At 40.2% G+C, this 23,069-nt stretch overlaps 1 protein-coding gene across 1 annotated transcript in view; it reads right to left on the reverse strand.

The window, feature by feature from the left end:
* The window catches only part of spg11 (SPG11 vesicle trafficking associated, spatacsin), a 123,415-nt gene that overhangs the window by 78,522 nt on the left and 21,824 nt on the right, over positions 1–23,069 (reverse strand). The window contains exons 9-15 of the mRNA XM_067971294.1: positions 20,797–20,952; positions 16,226–16,413; positions 14,795–14,971; positions 10,497–10,568; positions 5,888–6,006; positions 2,629–2,816; positions 459–657 (exon numbers count right to left, since the gene is read on the reverse strand). Coding sequence (XP_067827395.1) covers positions 459–657; positions 2,629–2,816; positions 5,888–6,006; positions 10,497–10,568; positions 14,795–14,971; positions 16,226–16,413; positions 20,797–20,952 — 1,099 coding nt within the window. The remainder of the gene's footprint in view (positions 1–458; positions 658–2,628; positions 2,817–5,887; positions 6,007–10,496; positions 10,569–14,794; positions 14,972–16,225; positions 16,414–20,796; positions 20,953–23,069) is intronic.

A 23,069-nucleotide genomic window follows, 5' to 3' on the forward strand; every position in this document is an offset into this window, starting at 1 on the left:
CAAAGCAATATCAATTAAACACCAGCAGAACTGTTGACTTACATGTTGAATTACTGTCTTAAGCTCAATGCTTGAAATTTATTCATCTTAATTCATTTAAATTTTTAAAAAGCTATTTTAACTATCTCTTTTTTTTAACTCCACGCACTACTCCTTTGAGTGGATGTTTTAAACGACCTGCAATGTCTCTTGAACAGACAATCACGGATGATTCATTCTCCAATTGTCCCTCCCTGTGCTGAGAACCTGTCACCTGGGCAATGGTGAGTGCGAACACAATTATGGTACACAGAGGGACCCACTCTGCATCCCTGATATAAAAATACTCTGCAGTTCATTCAATCTCTCCATTATCAGTTTTTTTTTTGAATATCTTCCAGACAGTTTGAATAATGACATCCTGCTATGCCTTTGTTGCTAAAGTTGGCACAAGTATTAGTGAAACCGGATATATTTACCTTGCTAATTTGTCTAGTATCTCATTTCTCATGTAGCTACAGCAACGTGTGTTCTGATTCATAGTATCTGGTGTAAGAAGTGGCCAAGTTGCAGAATTCTCACTACTCTGGAAGGTTTCAATCCAGTCACAAATTTTGGGCCAACAATGTCGGGAAGTGAGATAGGTCCATAGTACCTCGGGACTACCAGACTGAATTGCTGTGAAGAGATTTGTGCGACAGCATCACCAATTAACAAAGAATGTGATTACGGCAATCTTAAAAACAACACAAAGTGAATGGTTCCTGGAACAACACAATCACATCAAAAAGTAACCTCTAGGTAACGTTACAGTGTCCTGTTTTGGTCAAGACACAAGGGAGACACTGAAGCCCTAGAGAAAGTAGAGAGCCACAAGGCTGATGCCTAGTGTCAGGGAATTGAAAGGTTCTGGAAAGATTGTAGAAATTTAGGCTCCTCTTCCTCAACAAGGGGGCCCCATTGAGGTACAAATTTGGAACATTACAAGTCGGCAGGAGAAGGGACCATAGGGTCAAAACGATGAGCGGCGAACTGAGAACTGTCAAAGCTCTCCACGCAAAGAGTGATTAACACATGGATTGGACTTCCTAAGCGGGAGGCTAAAACCCACAACTAAATGCTGTGGTCATGGTGCAAGGGGCACAGGGGAACTGAGTAGCTGTAGGTTTTGTTCTGGAGGGAGCAGCTAGGATGGGCCGAATAGCATCCCTCATCCATTTTTAATCTTGTAACCTTTTGAAATGTAGGTTAAAGCAGCAACATTAATATTTGTTCAGACACCAGTTCAAGAAGGGTATACAGTATTACCATCTCACTAGCACCAAAAGATTAAGAATGGCCATAATATTCAAAGAAAATTATGGCAGTACTGTACTTGCATTGGTTACGGTAAAAGGTACAGTAGAACATTCAATGAAAATACCAGCACTGAATCTGAACTGTGTTGCGTATGGTTCTTATAAAAAAAAATGCTACCACTTTAGATAAGGCACAAATGCATTTCAGACAAAAAAAAAAGCTGCAAACTACCACTTGTATTAAGAATCAGGCCCAAAATTGATCAAAGTATCAAGCTGGACAGCAGTTAGTCAGTTTTGTTGGTATGACATCCCTAAAACCATAAGCAAACTGTACATCAGGGATTTTTAAACTGAGGGCAAGCATAGACCATGGAAGAGATAGGATTCTCAGAACAGATTTTATGCAGGACTGCAAAATCTTAAGGAATATTCCAAACTGGAAGCTGGTGACAAACTGGATTTACCAACAAGTTTGACAAGTCTTTCATCTCCCTGGTTTTAACTTTGTTACCAATGTTAATTTTAGTGGCAAACCACATGATAGATGTCAGCTGTGACTCAGTGGTAGCACCCTCGCCAAGTTAGAAGGTAATGAGTGCAAGCCCCACTTCAGGACTTGAGCACATAATCTCGACTGACACTCCAGTGCAGTGCTGAGGGAGCGCTGTACTGTCAGACGTGCCATCTTTCAGATGATATGTTAACTAAAACCCTGTCTGCCCTCTCAGATGGGCGTAAAACATTCCATGACATGAACAGGGAAATTCACCTAGTGTTCTGGCCAACGTTTATCCCTCAAACAACATCACAAACCGTTTAATTGATAATTTAACTCATTGCTGTTTGTGGGACTTTTCTGTGCACAAACTGGCTGACATGTTTCTCTACAATACAACAGTGACTACACTTTAAAAAGTACTTCATTGGTTGTGATGCGCTTTGGGACGTCCCGAGGTTGCGAAAGGCACTGTAGAAATGCGTTTTCTTCTCACAGCTCTTAGCCAAAGAATTACAGTCTAAACGGCTGGAATAACTTGCTGGGACCTTGTCATTGCTTCAATCAGAGACCTCTTTAGTTAAATTAAACTCAATCTTGAGAAAGTCTTGAAAATAACTTGGAGTGTGGGGGTTGAGTTCCGTCACCTTAATATTTACACCCAGGATCCCAACAAACCTCTTCCAGCCCTTTAGAATTGTAGGGGATACCAGAGTTAAATATCCTCACTACAAAACTGCTCCAAAAGACTACTTTTCAGATCAACATGTGCATTCAAAATGCTGTGACAAAGCCACTGCCACATTGCTACTGTCAATTACGCTCAGCCTAAACAATATAAAATAAACTCACCTATATCGGATTCTTTCGATAACTGAATTCGTTCCTTTGCAATCTTATCCCACCATTTGGCCCAATCCAATATGACCATACAAGAGTTTGGGTCTGTTGGTGGATGCTCAGCAATCCCAACTTCACAGTTTGTGATATGCTCCAGAATAGCAGCACACCTGGGATCAATATTTTCAACCTGAAACAATCTGGAGAGGCCCACAGAATTAATATTTTTCATGACATATCTGCTCATTAATTGCTGCAAAGAAAATTTTTACATCAAATCTGAAATATTTAGCTGTTCAGCATCCAGATAAAAAAATGGAAAATGCAAGAAACCAGAACATTTAGCACCCAAAGGTAAATAGTATTACAGCCAGTATAACTAATCTCTCATTCCCTTCCCTGCCCCAACATCAAAGTTCCATGAATTCAAAATGCCGCTTATGTAAATAACGCTGGAATAAAAACAAAGTTGCAATACTTCCAGTAGAGTTCCCCCATTACTGAGTCAGCTTCAACAGGATGGTTGTTATTTTCACCTAACTCACCGGGCGGGAAATCCACAGGGTCAGGTGGTTTGACTTCAATGGGGAGTAAAATCAGGAGAGGTGTAAAACCAGCATTGCATCCTATCCAGTCAGCTTCCCAGTGGGCGTGTTAGGTTAAAATTGCCCCCGAGGTGTCAGCACGCTATTAAGAGCATGATGGGCAAAATGGCCAAGCTCAATCAAGGCAGTTCCCATTAAAAATGCCTGAGGAAGGAGGAAGCCTCCGAAAGCTTGTGAATTTAAAATAAAATTGCTGGACTATAACTTGGTGTTGTAAAATTGTTTACAATTGTCAACCCCAGTCCATCACCGGCATCTCCACATCATTAAAAATGCAGTCATAGAAATGAATAATGAAAAAAGTCTTTTTTAATAAAGTAATAAATGTTGACACTGAATAGTCACAGGCAACTAACATTTTTTTTCCAGGACTGGCCCTGATGGCAAAGATGACAATTTAAAAAAAAATTAAAGCTCATCCAAAGTATCTAAGTTTCGATCAAATAACATACATCTATTAAAATTTGGCTAGATTAGTTCATGAAAAGTGTGACAAAAATTTAAATGTATGTGAATTTCAGTGGAACTATTCATTTTCCAAAAGGATTAAGATGAATACGCTTTTAACACCACAGTAATGAGAGAACAGAAGTTTAGTCTTCACACCGGAGTTCTCAGCCACACTGTTGTGGGAAGCAACAATTGATGTGGAGATACTAACTTTTTTTTTGGGGGGGGGTCGAAACAGGGAATGAGGAAGGGGGGGGGAAAAAAAAGAGAGAGATAGGGAAGATGGGGAAAAATATGGGGAAGCCAACTGAGGTAAAGCTACCCCGAGCCATTCCTGTGTGCTTCATGTGGAAACACCTCAGTGATCTGAAAAACAGTTGCCTGCATACAGCACTTATGAATCTCACTGTTCTTCACACCATCTTGAAAACCTTTTCTTCTATTTAATAAGTCATTGAAAGTAAACTAAGACACTCTATAGATTCCTCTTAGTAAAAAAAAAACAGTAAAAGAACCAATCTGCAATGGTAATTATCACTTATATTTCAGAAATTAAATGTACTCATGATACTGGGAAATCTTGTTCATATCAGCACTACCGCTTAATGAGTTCATTAGGATCGTTCTAATTAGCTGCACATCATCCACCAGCTGCGAATCTCCAACTGGAGTAAAATTTCATTTCGAAAATGAGAAAGTATCTCAGAACAAAATTGAGGGTTTTTTTTGAGAAGTACCAGATTTTCAAAGAAATAAGCCCACCTCCAATTATAAAAGCAGATTAATGGAAAATAAGATCTTTTTCACCCCATTTTGCTCAGCATCAGAAGTCCATAGCGATGATCGGGACAGAGAATGACACAGCCAGAGGGAAGTTACTTAGAAAACTCACTAACAAACTTGTTTACTTTCCACTTCCTCTCACTCCCTTCAACAACAAAAACCGTAGCACCGTACAGTATCCACAGTTGTAGCTGGGCTAAGAACTGACAGAGAAGGACATCTAGCTATCAGTAAAAGCAATGATTAAAACTCTCAATCTCAATACAGTCTTTTTACTTAAAACAGTGGAGAAAGTTTAAGGGATTGTGGTGTAAATACACACTCGCGTATTTGCAAGTAAATGCAATTGATGGAGGATTGTAGTTGAGTTTCTGTACTTATGAAGGGTAGCAATACAAGACGTGTTCCAGGATGTTTATATCATCAATGCTCTCAAAAGATAACTACTGATAGTCAAGCACATCTTGCTCAAAAAGGTGAATTTTCCAGCCTGATGCAATCCCCAACCACAGTTTAAATATTAGCATCTTATTCAGATTAACCGCTTCAGCCCTCTTGCAGTGGAAGTGCTGGCTTCAGCATCTCTGGATTAGGGAGGTGGAGGAAAAAGAGCCAATGTTCCGTTTCTAATCATTATCTAGAAATGCCTGCTGGAAGCATATGTGCATCAACGTCAGGCGAGGACATCATTGGGTTCAGTTGTGATGCGAGTAATCTAAGACACTCATCGTCTAGACTTATAAATGAATGACCACTTGTGGGAGATATAGAAGGGCAGCTGGCACCTGTCGAATTAGACCTCAGCAAGGAACCAATGTCTTTAGAAGAGAAAGTGGGGGGTGGGGGGCGGAGAAGAGAAAATTAAAAAAAACTATGTTTCATAATGCACTTTTCAATAAAGGAATGTGTGCATGACACAGTAAAAAGGAGTGTAAAGAGCACATTTGATTTCAGGAGGTCCGAGGACTTATTTAGAACATGACAGATGGAGTTGGAAGAATTTTTTTTTAAAATACTAGTTAATAAGGTTTATAGCAATAGATTGAAAACGTTCTCCTATATTTCAAACTACAAGGTTAATTAAAAAGGTGCAAGCAAATCCCTACAAAACTGCTCAGTCATCAGTGTTGTGAAGCAGCACATTGAAACACAGAGAGCCAGTTGGTGCCTGCAATTTTGCAATCCCAGCAGAGCAGCTTTGGTAAGGTGCCAAACATAGTCACCTTAATTCGTCTTTCACCTTTGCTTTACTACACCCACCCAATGAGGGGATTATACATAAAAACATTATCTGAGCGGGAGCTCTAAGAGGTAACTCAGTCTCTGATTTCTGTCATCACTTAAATTGCTGTTCATTTTAGGCAACATTTCACTGAACTGCTGCTTCATAATTCACTGCTAGCCATCATGCATCATATGTTTATGGACTTTACCCAGTTTGTAAAGGACATTCCACGGTATCTGCGGAGGAGGCACACGGATTCTCTACAAAGTGAACAAACTTCACCATCTCCTTCTCTTCGACAGATAAATAGTCCTGAAGGCTTTCCACCTGAAAAGGAGAGGAATCCATCAGGAAAAACCATAAGACAAGTACAGATGAGGGAGACCATTCACTCCACTGAACTCTAGCACCCTCTCCATTATAGTATTTAATAACTTCTTGAATAATTCCAGAAATTTTGCTCTTACTACTCTATCCTAGCCAATCCTATCCAAATGGCCATGCCTGGTATTGATCACCCTTTCCACAAAGAAGTGCTTCCTGATATTAGTCCTGAGCTTGGTTTAACTTAACAGCGCTCTGATTAACCTTTTCTATTCAACTTAGTATCTTACAAACTTTTATCAGGACCAGGCAAGATAGCTGAATGTCCAATTTCCTGGCCCCTGCATGCCCAGGTGAATGATCTTACCGATTGGAAAAATCTATCCTTAAATGTTTAGGGACTGTGTAGGAGAGAGTCTTTAAACTCAACATTTAAATTAATGTCAAACATGTTCAAAAAATGCCTGGTGGTTTCAACAGATCCCCTGAGCACTTTGTAAATCAGGTTTGATATGCCACTGCAATTATACACTGTGCTGCGTCAAACAGAAACAGGTGTGAGTCACTCTCTTCCAGAGAGCCTCACGTCACTTCCCTCTGGAGTCAGCTCGGGTTCTGTCCCCAGATTTATTCTACAAGTTTAACATCAGTGCGAAATGGTTTCTGACACTAAACTTGCAGTACAAAATGCAAACTAAAAAACAATGGGTAATAATTTGCTGTCAAAATAACGGTGAGGCTAATGGCGCTCACCGTTATTTATGCGCAAATGCGACAGCAACTTCAGACGAAGGCAGATGCGGGGTTAAACTCGGAAATCCAAAAGATGTTGTCTGAGATGCGCTCTGCCATTAGCTGCGCGAAAACGGCATCTCGCTGTCTGCCTCACCGTTGAAATGCACTGAACGGCGTGAAGTTCCTGTACTTTCACGGTAGATACTAACCAGACTCGCCACAGAAAGTTAAGTCTTGCCCATTTCAGTCTAAGTACCCTTTTAATAATGTGATAAGTGTTAATTACTGCCAGTCAACATCTCTGGTGCTGGAAATTAGCTATTACAAGTGTGGAGTCTCATTCCTTCAAGTTTTAATTATTGTTGGAGATTTTAAAAATGTAACATTTAAAACTTTTACTTTTTTTTTTGAAAACTTGTCCTCTGTCTCTTTTCTCTCTCTCTCAATCCAATCTTTCTTTCCCTCTCTTTCTACACCTGATTTGACATTGAATTCACCCACTCTAACTTATATTTCCTTCTCAGTCCTAATACTGTTAATTTCACAATCCTTCAGCTGATTGGTTAAGGAGATACACAATTGCTTGCCCTGTTCACTCAGGTTTCCCTCGCTACATGTTATCAGCTCACACTTTCAGCAACTTGCCACGGAAAAATTTTAAAAACCTAAAGTGCAAGGGGAAGTCTAACTAATGGCAGACGCTGTTAGGTGCCCTGCCACAGCAAGTTATGGCCCAATTACTTTCACCCTCCACCCCAATTTAATCAAGTCAACAACAGGGCGGGGGAAAAAAAAAGCCTTTTCCGGCAATCATTCTATTTTAGACCAATACAATGTAAACATTTTTTTAAATTAGCCACTTTTGATTATCTACACATTTCTGAAATAAACCACATAGATCAGTTTGGACTGCGGCTTATCCTCTTGTCCCTTTAGAGTACATCCAAAATACCTAGGTCATGTCTTCTCTGAAGCAAACTAATTCTATGAATTGGTGAGCGTTATAAAGCAGATTTCAATAAACATACAAAATATTGCTGAATTGGAAAGATCCTTGGAATGAACTTGAAAGAGGCAGGCTCCTCATCAAAACATTACACCACCCACACAATATTTGGCTTTTTAAAAAAAATATATAAAGCAGGCACTGATGGGAAGACTACCTCATTCAGGCTTATTCCAGGGAGCTGTGTTGCATTGGGGAAGGGACCAACAGCAATTAGAGCGAAAGTGATACACAAGTCTCTGTTACTTGCATCACAGAAGCCAGTTTTGGGGCATCATCAATGGAAGCCTGGAAATTGTGTGACCCAGAGACTGGAGAAAAAAAAAGAGGGAATCACATCCTCACAAAAATGATCAGACAAATTACAAGGCATTATGATTACATTTTTTTGTTCTGAGTTTTCAAAAAGAAAGATGCACATTTCAGAGAATGCATTCCTGACAATGCAAGGGAACAGAGTTAACAAGATCACTGAAGCACATCTTTGAAGACTATTGTGAGTAATGTTATTGTACGAATGCTTAACGCGGCTGTATCAAACGCGCCATTTTAACACAGCTGTTAATCCTCTTAAATTGAAACAGGTTAACCCTCCATTAAGATAGAGAAGAGAGAAATTTGATACAAAATTCTTCAGCATTTGTAAAATACAGAGTTCACAGTAATTTTCAGGCTGCTACTTCAGTGTTAAGGTCAACAGCAACAGCTTTTCAGAAAAGCAAGAAAAAAGTGGAATCAATTTTATTTCAATCTTTGGAATTGATTTTTTTTTAAAAAAGGTGGAAAAACTCAAAAAAAGCACAATCTTGTTCTCTCTCCCATTCTGGTGGGCAAGTCAACTCTAAATCGAACAAACATTAGTCTGCTTTCATGAAGCATGTTTAGACTTGAGCAAAAAAAAAATCTAAGCTGACACTCCAGTGCAGTACTGAGGGAGTGCTGCACTGTCTGAGGTGCCGCCTTTCAGATGAGATGTTAAACCGAGGCCCCGCCTGCCCTCTCAGCTGGGTGTAAAAGATCCCACGGCCACTATTTCGAAGAAGAGCAGGGACTTCTCCCCAATGCCCTGGCCGACATTTATCCCTCAACCAACATCACTACAACAGATTATCTGGTCATCATCTCATTGCTGTTTGTGGGACCTTGCTGTGTGCAAATTGGCTGCCACCACTCTAACATTACAAGTGACGACACTTCACAAGTACTTAATTGGCTGCAAGGTGCTTTGGGACATCCCGAGGTCCTGCAAGGTGTGTATGAATGCAAGTTTTTTTTTTCTTTCTCGGTACCGTGCTTGCTTTTCCTATAAAATGTACCCAGATAAGATGAAACTAAACATCTAACCCCTAAAATCACCAAAATTGATAGAGCGGTTTTGTCCTTTTTTTAAAACAGGACATCAGGGAAATCAACTGCAATATATTAGCAATTCCAGAGTTTCCAATGGAATTACAGATGGAAACCAATAAACATCTGCCAATTTAGTCTGTCATTAACCAAGAACAACTACAAAAAAAAACTGGAGGGAAGGAAAAAAAAAGGACAGGAATAAAGACAAAAAAAGTAAGACACATGAAAAATGGAGCTTGACTCACGAGAAAAACCCAGCACCACCTACAGTTCAGGAAAACCATGCATTTACCATTATGTGGTCATATTTCTGACTGCTAACTGGGGTATACGCAGAGCAACAAGAGGCCTTTCATAGAGATCAGAAATTGTAGACAGAGGAAGCTCATCGAGTCTTAGCTCTTCAACTGAAGCTATCCTAATGCTATTTCCCTACCCTCTCCCTGTATCCCCTCAAACAGAGAGGAACGCTTTGCACGAAATCCCCAAGAAGTTAAAACTTCATGGCTCTAGTTAGCAAATGAGGGCGTAACGTACAAAGTAACAGCAAAAAGAGAGTCCTGATACCCTAATTTGACTGGGCATACAACCCACATATTACACTTGTCCTTTTACTAACTGTGGAATCTGGAGTCAACCATCTCAGTATTAAGTAAATAGTTTACATTGAAAAAATGCCAAATACTGTTATCAGATAAGATTTGCTCCAACTTTCCGTTTCAGTCTGAAACAGCTTTCACTTTTCACAAGCTAAAATTTTCCGTGATCAGGGATTTACAAAAGGAATATCCAGCTTGAAATGTTTAATGCATTGTTGGAGGGGAAGAAGAGGCAAGAAAGAGAAATACTATTAGTGGTTATACTAAATTCCAGACATTATAATATACATTATAAAATGTTGCACTGTATCTAATTATCATCCAGTTAATTCAGGCAGGAAGAGAGATGAAAGCAGTCTGAATGTGCCCTGTATATTGGCCTAAACAATGAGACAAACTGAGTTTTTTATTTCCATCTTTTCCTATTCAATGAAGGGAATCATCCAAGGTTCCAATTTCTGATTGCTACCCAGTGACGCGTGTGTGTTGGGCCAGGATAGGTTGCGATGCCTCACACTCACTATCTAGGCTCAAATAGTCAACGGAGTGAAATACTGGAGGGCTACCAACCCTGTTGAACTGTACCCCGCATGAACCAGCACCTTCAGGAAAGGAAGGGGAAATAAAGAAAACAATGACATATACCCCTTAATCTACCACTGAAGTTGCACACTGGTGCCCTGATTTGTTGTGCCATTACACTGACTAAAAATGTACCTTATTGAAACAAACAAAAATTTCTTTAGGCTGTCTGGTCAAATTAAATGTTTCATTGTTCACTCATAATAGTACAGATTTCTTACCAGAAAATCTCGAAGATCTCTATCAGCTGTGTAGCAGCAAATACGATGCAGCTGTTTCTTCACATCAAATCCCTAAATCAAAGAGGAATATCAGTACTAGTTATGACAGCACATCACCCCGACCCCATTTTTTTTTTTAAAACCCCTTTTACCCCTCCTACAACTAACCTTCTCCGAGGCCTCTACCTTTGCAACTCTCAAATCACATCGGCCAGGAAATTCTCACAAGCAGCCTTGTGACAACTGTCCCTTGGATGTCCCCTATTGCATGTGAAGGAATGCCCTAGTGTTCACTCAGCAACGCCTTGCGCAGAATGGGAATTCAGCATAAATCTGTATATTCTGATGCATTCTCGCTGGATTCCTCCCTCTTCATAATACCATTTACCTCAGCTGCTATTTATGGGACCTTGCCGTGTGCAGAATTGGCTGCCACGATTGTCTGCATAGCAACAGTGACTATATTCATTGTGAAGCACTCTGGGTCATTCTGAGGACATGAAAGGTGCTATATAAACGCAAGGTTTTTTTTAGCCTTCAGAGGAGTCAAACGTCTAAGCATGACTAAACAGAATGAAGTGGCTGCTTTGCTTCTCTTCTCAACCTCAATATTGCGTCTGCTGCAGTGGGGAAGGAAAAGTGCTTCAGAAGTGAGTAGAAAAATTGATGGGACTACACAGCCTGCAACTATAAGTTAATATCAGGGTGGGGGGAGGGGGGGGGGGAAAAGAGAGGCACAGAGGAATTATTCTTAATGGCTTATTAAAAGTGGCATATCTAGAACATTTTAACTGCCTGAATACTAAGGTTATTGCAATAGAAAAACTGAAAACTAACTGACATGACAAGTTTCTTGATTTCATAAGTCAGGTCAAGAACTCATTTTAGAAACAAAGCAAAATTTAACACAAATTGAGATATTTAGTGCCAGTACCAGCCCTACATAGATTTTAGCAAGGCCAGATTTTGGCAGACTGGTCAGAAAAGTAAAAGCCCATGGGATCCAAGGGAAAGTGGCAAGTTAGAGCCAAAATTGGCTCAGTGGCAGGAAGCAAAGGGTAATGGTCGACGGGTGTTTTTGTGACTGGAAGGCTGTTTCCAGTGGGGTTCCACAGGGCTCAGTACTGGGTCCCTTACTTTTTGTGGTATGTATTAATGATTTGGACTTGAATGTAGGGGCATGATCAAGAAGTCTGTAGATGATACAAAAATTGGCCATGTGGTTGATAGTGAGGAGGAAAGCTGTGGACTTATAAAGTGAAGGGTAAGGCTGGTAGAAGTAGGGAACCTTGGATGACTCGGGAGATTGAGGCACTAGTCAAAAATAAGAAGGAGGCATATGACATGCATAGGCAGCTGGGATCAAGTGGATCCCTTGAAGAGTATAGAGATTGCCGGAGTAGAGTTAAGAGAGAAATCAGGAGGGCAAAAAGGGGATATGAGATTGCTTTGGCAGATCAGGCAAAGGTGAATCCAAAGAGCTTCTACAAATACATAAAGGGCAAAAGGGTAACTAGGGAGAGAGTAGGGCCTCTTAAGGATCAACAAGGTCATCTATGTGCGGAACCACAAGAGATGGGTGAGATCCTGAATGAATATTTCACATCGGTATTTACGGTTGAGAAAGGCATGGATGTTAGGGAACTTGGGGAAATAAATAGTGATGTCTTGAGGAGTGTACATATTACAGAGAGGGAGGTGCTGGAAGTCTTAACGCGCATCAAGGTAGATAAATCTCCGGGACCTGATGAAATGTATCCCAGGACGTTATGGGAGGTTAGGGAGGAAATTGCGGGTTCCCTAGCAGAGATATTTGAATCATCCACCGCTACAGGTGAGGTGCCTGAAGATTGGAGGGTAGCTAATGTTATGCCTTTGTTTAAGAAGGGCGGCAGGGAAAAGCCTGGGAACTACAGACCAGTGAGCCTGACATCTGTAGTGGGTAAGTTGTTAGAGGGTATTCTGAGGGACAGAATCTACAGGCATTTGGAGAGGCAGGGACTAATTAGGAACAGTCAGCATGGTTTTGTGAGAGGAAAATCATGTCTCACGAATTTGATTGAGTTTTTTGAAGGGGTAACCAAGAAGATAGATGAGGGCTGTGCAGTAGACGTGGTCTACATGGACTTCAGCAAAGCATTTGACAAGGTACCGCATGGTAGGTTGTTACATAAGGTTAAATCTCATGGGATCCAAGGTGAGGTAGCCAATTGGATACAAAATTGGCTTGACGACAGAAGACAGAGGGTGGTTGTCGAGGGTTGTTTTTCAAACTGGATGCCTGTGTCCAGCGGTGTGCCTCAGGGATCGGTGCTGGGTCCGCTGTTATTTGTTATTTATATTAATGATTTGGATGAGAATTTAGGAGGCATGGTTAGTAAGTTTGCAGATGACACCAAGATTGGTGGCATTGTGGACAGTGAAGAAGGTTATCTAGGATTGCAACGGGATCTTGATAAATTGGGCCAGTGGGCCGATGAATGGCAGATGGAGTTTAATTTAGATAAATGTGAGGTGATGCATTTTGGTAGATCAAATCGGGCCAGGACCTACTCCGTTAATGGTAGGGCGTTGGGGAGAGTTATAGAACAAAGAGATCTAGGAGTACAGGTTCATAGCTCCTTGAAAGTGGAGTCACAGGTGGATAGGGTGGTGAAGAAGGCATTCAGCATGCTTGGTTTCATTGGTCAGAACATTGAATGCAGGAGTTGGGATGTCTTGTTGAAGTTGTACAGGGCATTGGTGAGGCCACACTTGGAGTACTGTGTACAGTTCTGGTCACCCTATTATAGAAAGGATATTATTAAACTAGAAAGAGTGCAGAAAAGATTTACTAGGATGCTACCGGGACTTGATGGTTTGACTTACAGGGAGAGGTTAGACAGACTGGGACTTTATTCCCTGGAGAGTAGGAGGTTAAGGGGTGATCTTATAGAAGTCTATAAAATAATGAGGGGCATAGATAAGGTCGATAGTCAAAATCTTTTCCCAAAGGTAGGGGAGTCTATAACGAGGGGGCACAGATTTAAGGTGAGAGGGGAGAGATACAAAAGGATCCAGAGGGGCAATTTTTTCACTCAAAGGGTGGTGAGTGTCTGGAACGAGCTGCCAGAGGCAGTAGTAGAGGCGGGTACAATTTTGTCTTTTAAAAAGCATTTGGACAGTTACATGGGGAAGATGGGTATCGAGGGATATGGGCCAAGTGCAGGCAATTGGGACTAGCTTAGTGGTATAAACTGGGCGACATGGACATGTTGGGCCGAAGGGCCTGTTTCCATGTTGTAACTTCTATGATTCTATGATTCTATAAGATATCAATGGCTGGTCAGGAGGGCAGAAGAGTGGCAAATAGAATTCAATCCAGAGAAGTGAGGGGTAATGCATTTGGGGAGGGCAAACAAGGCAAGGGAGTACACAGTAAATGGGAGAATACTGAGAGGTGTAGAGGAACAGAGGGGCCTTGGAGTGCATGTCCACAGATCCCTGAAGGTAGCAGGACAGGTAGATAAGGTGGTTAAAAAGGCATATGGGATACTTTCCTTTATTAGCCAAGGCATAGAATATAAGAGCAGGGAGGTTATGCTAGAACTGTATAAAACACTAGTTAGACCACAGCTTGAGTACTGCGTACAGTTCTGGTCACATTAAAGATGTACTAGAGAGGGTACAGAAGAGATTTATGAAGATGTTGCCAGGGCTGGAGAATTTTAGCTATGAGAAAAGATTGGATAAGCTAGGGTTGTTTTCTTTGGAACAAAGGGAGGCTGAAGGGAGATTTAATTGAGGTAAATAAAATTATGATGGGACTAGATAGAGTGGATAGGGAGGACCTATTTTCCTTAGCAGAGGGGTCAGTGACCAGGGAGCATAGATTTAAAGTAATTAGTAGAAGGATTAGAGGGGAGCTGAGGAGAATTTTTTTCACCCAGAGAGTGGTGGGGGTCTGGAACTCACTGCCTGAAAGGGTGGGAGGCATAAACCCTCAACTCATTTAAAAAGTACTTGGATATGCACTTGAAGTGCCGTAACCTACAGGGCTACAGACCAAGTGCTGGGAAGTGGGATTAAGCTGGGTAGCTCTTTATCGGCCAGCACAGACACGATGGGCCGAATTGCATCTTTCTGTGGCGTAACTTTCTATGATTCTATGAACATATAGTTTCAGTGAATTCCACAATATTTATTCACCTCCATTTTCTGTCAATACATCCTGTAAATATTTGGAGCAACTCTCACCATTAATTTTACAACAGAACTGAGTAAACAGTCCCATCATTTTTTTTTTGTGCAATACTTACCATGTTCTTTAGAAGTTCCGTAGCCTCCTGAAGGTCTTTTTTTAAAAGACAATCATAGGTCAGGTTTAAACCAGCTTGCATAAGTTTGTTCAGATTCTTCGTAGGTTTCTGTTGGGTTCTGAAGTAGCCCTGAGCTCGGGGGATCTGATTGTTCAGTATAGCATCACGAATGACTTCCTGCGAAGATTAAACCACGAGAATTTCAAATTTAAAAAAAATGTAATCTAACCGTATAAAATTTGAACACTAAATGCTAGATTTTCCCCATCGTCATTATTTTAACACTGGTGTTAGCTTGCTTAAAATAAATGTGTTAGTGTGGGGAAGAAAATATAGGCTTAAGAAGAGTCACTATGATGATTCAATTTGCACTGCAGTCATTCATGAAGTACTTAATTTCATGAAGTACTTGATTTAATGCTCACTGTTTTGCTACAAAAGAATAAATTCCACCTTTGGGATATAGGCTAAGGAATGGAAGTTAGTAAGTTGGGGGTGGCAGAGTTGTAACAGGTCAGTGCAGAAAGAATCAATAAAGGCCTGGTGATAAAGGGAGCAGCAAAGTGCTGTTATCTGCAGGTTAATGAGTGGTTTTGCTTCTCTGCTCACTGAAGCTGGAAAGTAATTATCCAGCTTTGCCCACCATCAATATGACAACATTATAATTTATATAAAATGCACTTAATTTTTCTGATTTTCTAATTACTACCAGCCTTTACATCCCATTTTCCACAAACAGAAACAAGGGGTTTGGGAGGTTTCAGGGGGAAGGAGTATTTTATTGATAAACTCTGTTCTTATAAATGTATCTTTAATGTTATCTAGATCCGATGCATATTTATTTCTGCAGTAATTACTCAATAAAAAAAAGTTAATCGAAATATTGCACTAGCCCATCCATTCAAGGATAAATCCTCAACATTCAACCCACTTCCCCAGAGAATATCCAGCGCAGTTTGGTTGCATTACGAAAGATAACTTTTAAAAAAATATATAAAGTTGCATGGCTGGCATTTATTGCCCATCTCTAGTGTTTGTTAGGCCACTTCAGAGCATAATTAAGAATCAACTACTGGAGTCACATATAGGCCCTGACCAGGTAAGGGCGGCACATTTCCATCCTTAAAAGGACATTAGTGAACCAGTTGGGTTTTTAAGACAACCTGACAGTTTCACGGTCACTTTTACTGATAACAGCTTTTTATTTTATTTCCAGATTTCTTTTTAAAAAAAAATGAATTCAAAATCTTAAATTGCCATGGTGAGATTTGACCTCGCACGAAGCCAGGCCTCTGGATTACTAGTCCAGTAACATAACCACTACCATTCCCGTTTATTACAAACAATCACTGTATAGCCATTATTTCTCAACCAATGTGCTATTAGTTTCAAAATACAACAAGTTAACTGATTACTGGGCCAAGTACTTACATTAGTATTTAGATTCTTCCACTTTCCATAAGCCTGATTACCATCCGGTAATAAATATTCTTCATCCAGACAGTCACCAGTTACGCTCTCCTTTGGTGCCGTTCGAGGATATTTCTTCATAAATTTACGGAGCTCAATAATATAACCAGTGAGATAATCCACACATTTTTGCTTGTATTTGTCCAACTCTGAAGATGTACAACATTGTTTTTGGAATAAGAGAGACGGCATTATTTAATAATAATAAAATATCAAGGAAAAGTACAACAAAATCACACACCATTCTACCTTAGGACACATATTGCTGCTCCTTCATTGTCACTAGGTCAAAATCTTTGCATTCTCTACCTAACACCATCACCACAAGAACTGCAGTGGTTCAAGAAGAAAACCCAGTGCCACCTTCTCAAGGCAACTAGGGATGGGCAATAAACGTGACCTTTCCAGCATCACCCACAACCAGAGAACAATTTTTTTAAAAAAACATTTTCCACTAGACAAGTGATTGTAAACTGATTTTTTTTTTAAAGTGGTACTACATATATTGTGTACTTCAAATATCTTCAAAATGCTTCACTGTATACAATGGTGATTAATATTCAGTGCCAAATAATAAATGTGGTCTGAAGGTTGGAGAACGTTTGGGAAATAGTTATGAAGTTTACATTGAAAAAGAAAAAGGCATCAAAGGGTTAGGGCATCAAAGATAACGATGGACTGGATATTAGCTAATTTTAGTGGGATAAAAGGGGATCTAGCTCAACATTAACTTGAGAGAAAAATGGCAGACCAAACAGCAAACTAGCTATGAGAATTATTTAAATTCTAGATGGATAAGGTAACAATAAAATGCATTCAGAATAGGAATAAAGAAGGGGCATCAAAGACTGGGGCTCCATGGATAAAATGGAGAGATCAGAACAAAAATTAGGTTTAAAAAGGTATTTGATAAATATAGAGGGATGATAAAAGAAAACTGAGAAATACAAAAAGTACTAGTTAATGTCCTGTGGCATTGCACATGGGTTGTCAAGACCAATATGAAAATGGAATCAATATGGGGGAGTGGGGAGGAAGGAGGTCGTGGGAGGTAGAGGAAGGCATGCTGATGGGGTGGGGAAAATCGAGACATACATCAGCCAGCTATAAAGAAAAGGGAAATCCAGCCGGGGGTTGGGGGGGGGGGGGGGGGGGGGGAGAAGGTGTAGATGGGAAATGCAGTCGGAGGGGTACAGTAAAAGAGGAAAGGAAGCAAGTTGAGGGTAACCTGTGAGGTGCAAGTGCAACCGCTGGGTCATGAGGGCAGAGATGCTAGGGATTGGGACCCAGTGGGTGGGTTGGAACAGGAAATGCCGCCAGCGGGGGTAGGAGGGGTCAAAACTGTGCTCACCATGAGGTTTGGCACAAAGTGGGACCAAGATGTTACTCAATGGTGAGGGAGGGGTTTAACACCTATACTGCTCAGTATAGTGGAGGGAATTGAGGTCCAAAATTGGGACTGTTCAAGGGATGCACCAGGAAATTATATCCAGTTGGTCTTGGGATGTTTGTGCTAGTCTTTAAGTCCACAATATGTGAATAAATTAATAAACATTACAAGGGCATATATTTATAAATAGTAGGTTCTGCTCAACTAATTTAATTGAACTTTGCAAGAAATTATTGAGTGTCCAGAGAAAGGGAATGCAGTGGATATTGATTATATACAGATTTTCATAAATGGTTTAATAAGGTGCCATATTGGAGACCTATTGAAAATATTACAGCATGATACTGAAGGAAATGTAGCAGCATAGATAGAGCAATGGTTAAGGGAAAGAAAAAGAGAGTCAGGTAGACGGATGATTTTTGATTGACAATTTGTTGGTTTTGGTGTGCCCCAGAGATCGCTGTCGAGACCTCTTGCTTTCCCTTTATAGAAATGATGTGGACGCAAGCGTAAAAGGAAAGATATTGAAGTTTGCCAATATTGAATTAGGGAGCATGATAAATTACCAGAGAGAATACAGGAGATTGCAGAAGGACATAGAAAGGTTAGCTAAGTGGCAGTTCAATGCAGAGAAATGTGAAATGTTTGGAAAAAGAACAGTGAAACAAAGTGTACCATAAAAAATTAGATTCTTAACAGAATGATGGAAGAGGTAGTAGAGGAGGAGCAGTTACAATAAAACCTGCATTTATACAGCATCTTTAATGTAGAAAAAACATCAAGGCATTTCACAGAGCTGTAAGGAAAAACTGGATGCCGAACCAAAGGAGACATTAGGAGGAGTGACCAAAAGCTTGGGTTTTAAGGAGTCTTAAAAAGGAGAGGTTCAGGGTGGGAATTCCAGAGCATGGGGCCAGAGGCTAAAAACATGGCTGCCAATGGTGGGATAAAGAAGGGAGTGGATGCTCAAGAGGCTGGAGTCAGAGGAAGTGGGAGTTCAGAGGATGGGGGAAGATTGTAGGACTGGAGGAGGTTACAGAGATAAGGCGAGGTCATGGAGGGATTTTAACGCAAATATGCGACTTTTAAATTCAAGGCACTGGGAGTCCAGGAGCAAACGTGTATCAGCAAGGAGGAGGTGATAGGCAAGCAGAACTTGGTGCAGGATAAGATACGGCAGCAGAGTTTTAGATGAGCTGAGGTTGCAGGACAAGCAGCTGTCCAGGACGGTATTGGAATAATTGAGTCTAGAAGTGACAAAAGCACAAATGAGTGATTCTGTGGCAGATTGGCATGCAGATAAAAAGGCAAATGGGATTCTGAGTTTTATATGACATTGAATGAGAAAGCAAGAAATTGATTGAGTTTGTCCAAGATATTGGTTAGGCCATAGTTGGGAGCATTGGGATGTCCAGACCTGTACATCTTACAGGCAGGATATCAGAGCCACGGAAAGGATAGTGAAAATTCACTAGAACAAGCCGGGGAAAAAAGGCTATATAGTTTTGAAGGGGCTCAAACAATTGGGTCTTTTTTTTCCCCCCCCAACTGAAAAATAGAAGGTTAAGGGGTAATCTAATAGAGGTTTTTAAAATGATAAAAGGTTTTAAGAAGGTACATGGTGAAAGGCTGTTTCCATTGGCTAGCAATCAGTAATAGGTAGGCATATATTTAGGATTGTCTCCAGACAAACAAAGGAGGGGGAGAAGTTACAATATTTGTTTTCCCACAGAGGGTTATTAGAACTTGAAATGCTTGACATAGAACGTACAGCACAGAAACAGGCCATTCGGTCCAACTGGTCTATGCCAGTGTTTATAATCCACACAAGCCTTTACCACATGTGAATATTGAAGCAGAAACTTTGGCAATTATGTATTTTAATATAAAAAGGACATGAGGAAAAGACAGAAAAATAGAATCAGAGAAAAGTCACGATTTGCCAAAAAAGCCTCCTCTGTGCTGCAAGTTCTGTGATTCTATGATATACAGTTTTAAAAAGGAACTAAAAAAATATGAAAATAGGCTACCGCTAAATCTCCTTCAGTAACTTAGAATATAAAGCAGCATTTTGACAACTACGATAAATCTCAAATTAACTTTACTGACAACAGAGGAGCCCTATAAGCCTTCTGGTAAAACGTATGCTACTCTTTCTAATGCCTACTCAGAGTGAGCTAGACCTTAGCCATGCTTCTTGCATCATCTGTTCAATTCAGTTAATCATCCAGCAGAATAGTTAATATAAGAAAAGGGAATAAATCTGGGTTAAAAAAACCAAAATCTGTATTAATTTAAAGCATTTGGCAAGCTTCCCTACATGTGCCAAATATTGCGACAAAAACATCACCAAAATGAGTCACGCCACTCACTCACTGCAACATAAACACTGCTGCCTCCTTCTCCAGGCACAAGGTTCAAGCACTGTAGATTCTGAATTTTATAATATTTTCCAAAAACGGCTTTGTAATAACTATAATCGGCCACTTATTAAATCAAATTTTGTTTGAATATGCTCCTGCGAAGCACATTAGGATGATTTACTATGATTAAAGGCGCTATATAAATGCAATTTGTTACCAAATTTCAGAACCATTTTAAAACTCGAAGATGAGCTGTGTTTTAAAGACCATGAAACAAATAAATCTACATTTTCCATGAAATAATGTATGTCCTAATTCAGTGAAGAATCAACCAGTCATCAACAAGAAAGCTGTGGTGCTAGATCAGTTGTTAAAAACTAGGCTCACTGATGAATCAGTGTTTGGCTTAGTTAAACAGTGTTTGGCTTAGTGAAACAGAGTGGTATGAGCAGGTTCAAATCCACAATTCCATATGCAATGAGTTTCTAAGTGCTTGCCTATTGAGATCACACTAATGGTCACTCCCACACAGAATTCAGGGGCAGCACTGGCAGTAGCTTGAGAGCGGGTCAACTTCTCTGACGTGGGGTGGTATGATGCGTGGTATAACATGAGGTGGGAGAAGAAAGGCAAATAACTTTTTTTTTAAAAATGTAATGACACTATCACAAAATGCACACATTCACTTTTTGTTTCCCCACTTGAATGAGTAACAGGCATTAATGACTGCAAACAGCAATTTATTCAGTCTAATCCATAACCTCATCAAGGCACCTCACCTCCTGGCTGCACTAGGAGCTCTTGCATCTGTTTGTTGAGAAAGGTCAATGTAAGGTTCAGAAGCTGCTCAGAGAATTGTCTGCTCTGAGTTTCAGAATCATTTTCCCTGATGGCTGAACACAGCAAATCTAAAGCTGGCTTAATTTCTTCAACATCTACATGAAGAGGGGAATGAACAAAGAAAAAAAAGTTGTAATTGAATCTGTATCCTGACTGTTAGAGAAACACAAAATAAACTATGCTACTTTATGGATTTCTATTGTGATCCATTGCAAAAAATACAGCTCGTAGGATTTTCCAAATGCAGTGGGGAGGGGGGGAAATCTGATGAATCAATAACAGCTCAAGCTTTGCTGATGCAAAACAGTATCAAAATCCGAGTCCCAAGATCTTTCATCAGCTTGAATATAATGCTGGATCAGTTAAGTTATATATTCTGCTTATAGGCAAATGCATAGTTCTTTAAGAAAATTGAAGGCAGCAGAATTTCTCTCTCTCATCCTGCCCTGAGGGACTCGCCTTGCTGGGGTACAGTTTCACAAGCCCCCCCAATACCATATCCAAGTCAGCATTCTTCCCGTGCAAGTCTACACAGCAAGTGACAACTGCCCTTTTGACCATGGATACATCACAACTGAGCTTGATCCTGTTCTCAGGCACTTTTTAAAATAGGAGGTTGCCAGATAGCAATCAGGAGCAGAAACTCTGACTGATTTTTTTCTCCCCCTATAACCGAGGAACATGAAGGCCAACTGTATCACCCCAGTGCCCCAGCTGAGATCGGCTAGCTCAGCACAGCTCTGAAATCAAACTTGGGGCCTTCTGGTCTCTATGGCTCAGTGTTTTACATTTGGCTAGCTGATGAGCATGGATGCCATAGTTGAGTGATAAAACCTCAGGTACCAGAGAGAGAGAAAAAACTTCCAGAACTCTACCTTGTGACAGGAGTGTATTTTACTACCTTTTGTACAAGGATGTGAAACCCAATGTTGTAGATTCAGTGCTGTGAAACAGTAGAATACAGGCAAACCAAATCACTGTTTATAAATAGGAGCTCCCAGACACCAAATTAAGAACATAGGAAAATATAGTTAGCCACTCGGCCCCTCGAGCCTGTTCCGCCATTCAAATAGATCATAGCTGACGTGTAGCTTAACTCCATTTACCCGCCTTGGTTCTGTAACCCTTTAGAAACTTTTATTTTTTGTTGTACTTCCCAGACAGAAGCATTTATTCACATGGTTTGAGGCCAAGGATGTGCATCAATCTTACAACAATAATTATAATAAATAATAAGAGGATGTGGTCAGGAATTCAACAATAATGGTACTTCAGCATCAGAGGAAAAAAAACATGCAATACTAGGCAATTTTCATATTTCATTTCTTATTCAGTTTTCTTTTCCAGATGCTCCAAAGAGCACCAGATATGCAGGTGTGAACAGCAAGGCAGTAGTCTCACTGGGGAATCCGGACATCATCACACTATGAGGCTGGAGATTGAACAGATTATATATAAAGAGATGACTAAACTCCTTGGTGCAGTTATTGGTTCGTAATCACTTAATAAAAACAATGATTTTTACACGTAGTTTTTGGTCTTGCATCTTTTGCTGCTGGACATCCAGTTACAGCAGGTAAATGCTGCACAATATCTTCACTGAATAATTAATGATTTGGCAAAATTAAGTAATAATTAATTATTAATCCAAGGGTTAAATTATGAGGAGAGATTACATAAACTAGGCTTGTATTGCCTGGAATATAAAAAGTTAAGGGGCTATTTGATTGAGATTTTTAGCATTTTGAAAGGCATTGATCAGGTAGATAGAAACATTTTCTTCTGGTGGGGAGTCTAGGACAAGGGGATATAACCTTAAAATCAGAGCTATGCCACTCAGGAAACACTTCTTCACACAAAATGGTGGTAAAGTGTGGAACGCTCTCCCACAAAAAGCAGTAGTTGCTAGCTCAATCATTTTAAATCTGTGATTGATAGATTTTTGCAAGCCAAGGGTATTAAGAGATATAGAGCCACGGTGGGTAAATGGAGTTAGAATTCAGATCAGGCATGATCTCACTGAATGGCAGAACAGGCTCGAGGGGCTGAATGGTCTACTCCTGTTCCTGGAACTAGTTGACTGCTGGGATGCACAAAGTATTTTGTGTGGCAGCCAACAAAAAACAGCAAGATATGTTGGGTAACAAATGGATTTTTTTTTAATATAAACTGTGGCAGATATTTTACATACTGCACAATTTTTGTCCACACT

The sequence above is a fragment of the Heptranchias perlo genome, chromosome 34, assembly GCF_035084215.1.
Source record: "Heptranchias perlo isolate sHepPer1 chromosome 34, sHepPer1.hap1, whole genome shotgun sequence".
Taxonomy (NCBI): Eukaryota; Metazoa; Chordata; class Chondrichthyes; order Hexanchiformes; family Hexanchidae; genus Heptranchias; species Heptranchias perlo.